Here is a 4310-nt window from a genome sequence, read left to right as displayed (position 1 = left end):
TATCTCCATCAGTGATTGACTGGTTTCGTAGTTATCTACAGAGGCGCCGGCAGAGAGTAAAGATGGCAATAGATCTTTCCTCTTGGTCTAATTTACCTGCCGGTGTGCCTCAAGGTGGCGTCTTATCACCTCTTCTATTTGCCATTTTCATTAACAACATCACGAATAACATTTCTTCTCTCTACCATTTGTATGCAGATGATTTGCAGATCTATGCTCAGTCTGACCTCGAAAACTTGCCTGGGGCTATTACTATAATTAATAAAGATCTTGCTGCTGTAGCTGAATGGAGTCGCTGTTATGGTCTTAAATTAAATCCAGTGAAATCGCAAGTTATAGTATTGGGTAGTCGGGCTTTTATTTCGAGGATTGACTGGGCTTCTTTACCTCCGGTGCTCATCAATAACACTTCCATACCATATAGTAAGTGCGTTAAAAATCTTGGCGTTTACATGGACGAGAATATGAACTGGACAACGCAGATTAAAGAAGTGAGTAGAAAAATGTTTTCAACTTGGAATTCGTTAAGACGCTTACAATACATGCTACCGACTTCTACTAAAATTGCACTCGCGGAATCTCTTTTCCTGTCTTATCTCGACTATGCCGATGCGTGCTATCCTGACCTTACTGAACAACAACTGACAAAACTTGAGAGGCTCCAAAATTTAGCTATTAGATTCGTATTTTCTTTGCGAAAATACGATCACATATCCGATTTTCGTAAAAAGCTCAAGTGGTTGCCAATCCGCTTTCGCCGGAATACTAGAATGCTGGCGCTGCTTTACTATGTGCTTAAAAGTCCCCGGGCCCCTGAGTATCTAAGAGAAAAGTTTGTAGTGCGTGAATCTGACAAGGCACTGCGCTCGAATGATACAACTACGCTGTATATTCCTATCCATCATACTGCTTTCTACAATTGCTCTTTTACAGTGCAGTCAATAGTTCTGTGGAATGCTTTGCCTAAAACTATTAGGGAGGCTAAAACTCTTACATCATTTAAGAAGCTACTAAAAGATTTTTACCTAAATTGTTAGTGAAAAGCTGGTCTGTGTTAGTAAGTTTACTCGTAGTTATTCGTAAATGTGCTGTCGATAATTATTCAATATTATATTTATGATTAACTATTATCTACTTCATAATTAATGTAATAGGTATGTATTTATTTGTGTATATATTTTACGATAAAGCATAATGTAATGGGTATGTATTTATTTGTGTATTTAATTCTTTATATGTTTATAATATATACTATATATATATATATATATATATATATATATATATATATATATATATATATATATATATATATATATATATATAATTGTATTATTATTAGAATGTAGGATCTACTTTGTTTTTTTTATATTTTTGTTTTGCCTTTTGATAACCCTACTCTTTTTATTTTAAAATCTCCTCTACCCCAAGGTTGTCTGGAAGAAATCGCTTACCTAGCGATAAGACCGCCTTTGTGCATAGTATTGTTTTGCAAATTTTATTTTTAAAGATGTATGTTATGTAATATGCACAATAAAGTATATTTCTTCTTCTTCTTCTTCTTTATACTGATTTGCTAACTTTTAAAATCTAATTACTTTATAACTGTGACACAAATCAGAAAAAAATTAAAAATGATTGTCATTTTTTAAATTTGTACGTAAATTTAAATATAAACTTAAATATAATACTTACGAAATTGCGTACGTAAATTAAGCTTGGCATTTTTGACTTACGCTTTAGCGTGTAATATCCCACTGCTGGGCATAAGCCTCTTTCCCCATGTAGGAGAAGAATCAGAGCTTAATCCACCACGCTGTTCCAATGCGAGTTGACGGATATATTGCCTACTTTGAGTAATGATAGCTATCAGGTGTCATAGATTAACTTGATCTATGTCAGGTGTTATATGATAACAACCGGGACCAACAGCTTAACGTGCTCTCCGTGGCACTGTGGGGAACACAAATACCCACTCCGAACGGGAATCGAACCCGTGACCATCGGTGTTTAGGCTTCGCAGACACGGCACACGCACTATTACACCAAAACGATCGTCAGTTTTGACTTATATAAGTAATATTTAAAAAAAAAAACATTCACTACCAAAATGTGTTTGTTGTCTAAACGTGTTAATAGACCTTGAAAACAAACTATATACTGTGTTACTGTAACTTTGAAATATACTCAAGAAACACGTGCACTTATTTTCATTTAATTTCATTACAAAAAATATTCTGTTATAATAATAATAATAATAATCTTTATTTCGGGACTAGCCCATATAGTTTTAGTAACAATGTTGCTTATAATCTAATGTTAGTACAATTACAAACTTTAAATAATTACATTTTAACAAATTTTAAAATAATAATAATAATAATAATAATGTTTATTATTAATAATAATAATAATTTTAAAACAGCTAAAATGGACAATCTTTTAGTCACATAATTTTTTTTTCACAAACGATGTGTTTTGTTACAAAAAAAAACCTGGATTCGTATTGATAATAAATATTCTGTTGGTGTTCGATAACTTGTTACTCTTACAAAACACGACAATTACCATAAAACATTACCTCGAAATGAGTCGGTGAACCTTGCGATATTATTTAAAATCATTTTTTGTTATAGTTCCGTCTTGTAAATATATTTACTTCCCAACAATTTAAGTCACGTATTCCACACTGTTAGTTCATTATGAGTATTTTCAGAGCCAATTAATACCTGATAGTGAACGGACCGCATTCACACGTACTAAAGCTAGATTAATTGCCTTGATAAATAAGTTTTTACTCCGTTCAAACAATAATTATATTTAGCAACACTACTATTTTAATTATCTATTTATTTTTACTTCATTGATATTTAAAAAGAAAACAACAATTCAGTTTTGAAGTAAAATTTATCAACAGCAATATATTGATTTGATAAATAAGTCAGATTTTTTTTTTGCATAAATTGTAATAGGTTCTCTGATATTCTGTAGGACATCCATCCGTAAAGCTCTATCTTCCATCCTTTTCCATAGCTTGTGGCAGTGAAATAAAAACAAACTGACACGAGTCTTCATCAGGCGTTACATCCTTACGAATGTCAATATCCGGCTTAGTCTTTTTTGCGATAGATTTAGTTAGTGGTATTTTTCTTTGCATCGACCGTCATGGGTTCTCTGACGTCCTGTAGTACATCCACCAGTAAAGTTCTCTCGTCCATCCTTTTCCATAGTAGTACTTGTCGTACCTTGTACTGTTCCTGGTAGCGAAGTAAAAACAAGCTTACCCGAGTCTTCATCAGGCGTCACATCCTTACGCATGTCAATATCCGGCTTTGTGTCTTTGTACACGGTAGAAGGAGTTGGCGCGACAATAGGCACAGATTCAGCAGATGGAACAGCATTAGTAAAAACGTCAGAAGGAGTAGGTATAGCGGGAGCGTTTACGGGAGAAGGGGTAGGTACAGTAGGAACAAATACAGGAGAAGGAGTAGATATAGCAGTAGGCATGGATGCAGCATCAGGAGCAGTTGGAAAGACGAATGAACCGTCATGATCATTTTTATTGCCCATATTGACTACAATAATCGTAGGTTCGTGCTTGGGTTCTTCTTTTGGATGAAAAACTTTATGAATATCATCGTGTATTTTGTGCGCTCCGTCGTGAATTTTCTCTAAAAACCCCTTAACTAATCCTCCATTTGCACCACAAGTAAGTAGTAACAGATACACAAAAATATAAAAACAGTATTTACTCTTCATCGTAAAAGTCGTACGTGTTTCGATTGCAATGGCCGTATAACAACTGCGTTCATGTACTTAGTGTTACACCGATGGCAACTCTTGTGACCTTTGACGTGATCTTCCAATGGAGATAATGTTTATATCAATTCCATGAAGAGATAAAAAAGCCTTGACTTTTATTAGAATAACTTGCAGTTTTTGAAGTTATACTTCTATTGGCGCGTCAGTTGGAAATGAAATGAAAATGTTTATTTCGTCATAAGGTGATATACACGCTAAAATAATTGTGTTTGCTCGCAAACGAAAAAAACCGACTTCAATTACATCGACGAGTAATACAATGTAGATAGACGAAAAAATACTCAAGTAACTGCGCGTTATCAAAGATTACTCAAAAAGTAGTTATCAAATCTCAATGAAATTTATATGTGACCACATGACAAACATCAGCTTTCGATTAAATTAAAAATTATTAAAATCAGTATACCCAGTAAAAAGTTATTGCGGATTTTCGAGAAGTTCCCTCGATTTCTCTGGGATCCCATTATCAGATCCTGGTTTCTTTATCA

General features: G+C 33.8%; 1 protein-coding gene across 1 annotated transcript; it reads right to left on the bottom strand.

Annotated features, from left to right (window-relative positions):
- Positions 1-2888: 2888 nt before the first annotated feature.
- Positions 2889-3798, bottom strand: LOC123660495 (growth-blocking peptide, long form-like). Its single transcript, XM_045595559.1, has one exon. The coding sequence runs from the start codon at positions 3757-3759 to the stop codon at positions 3136-3138; it is 624 nt and encodes a 207-aa protein (XP_045451515.1). The 5' UTR covers positions 3760-3798; the 3' UTR covers positions 2889-3135.
- Positions 3799-4310: the final 512 nt, after the last annotated feature.

This window comes from Melitaea cinxia, chromosome 15 (assembly GCF_905220565.1).
Source record: "Melitaea cinxia chromosome 15, ilMelCinx1.1, whole genome shotgun sequence".
In the NCBI taxonomy this organism is placed as follows: domain Eukaryota; kingdom Metazoa; phylum Arthropoda; class Insecta; order Lepidoptera; family Nymphalidae; genus Melitaea; species Melitaea cinxia.
Note: the sequence above shows the minus strand (reverse complement) of the source record. Positions and strands in the feature narration are given on the sequence as shown.

What these genes read in the sequence shown, in the direction of transcription:
- LOC123660495 (XM_045595559.1), bottom strand. Translation starts at nt 3,759, where the DNA reads ATGAAGAGTAAATACTGTTTTTATATTTTTGTGTATCTGTTACTACTT.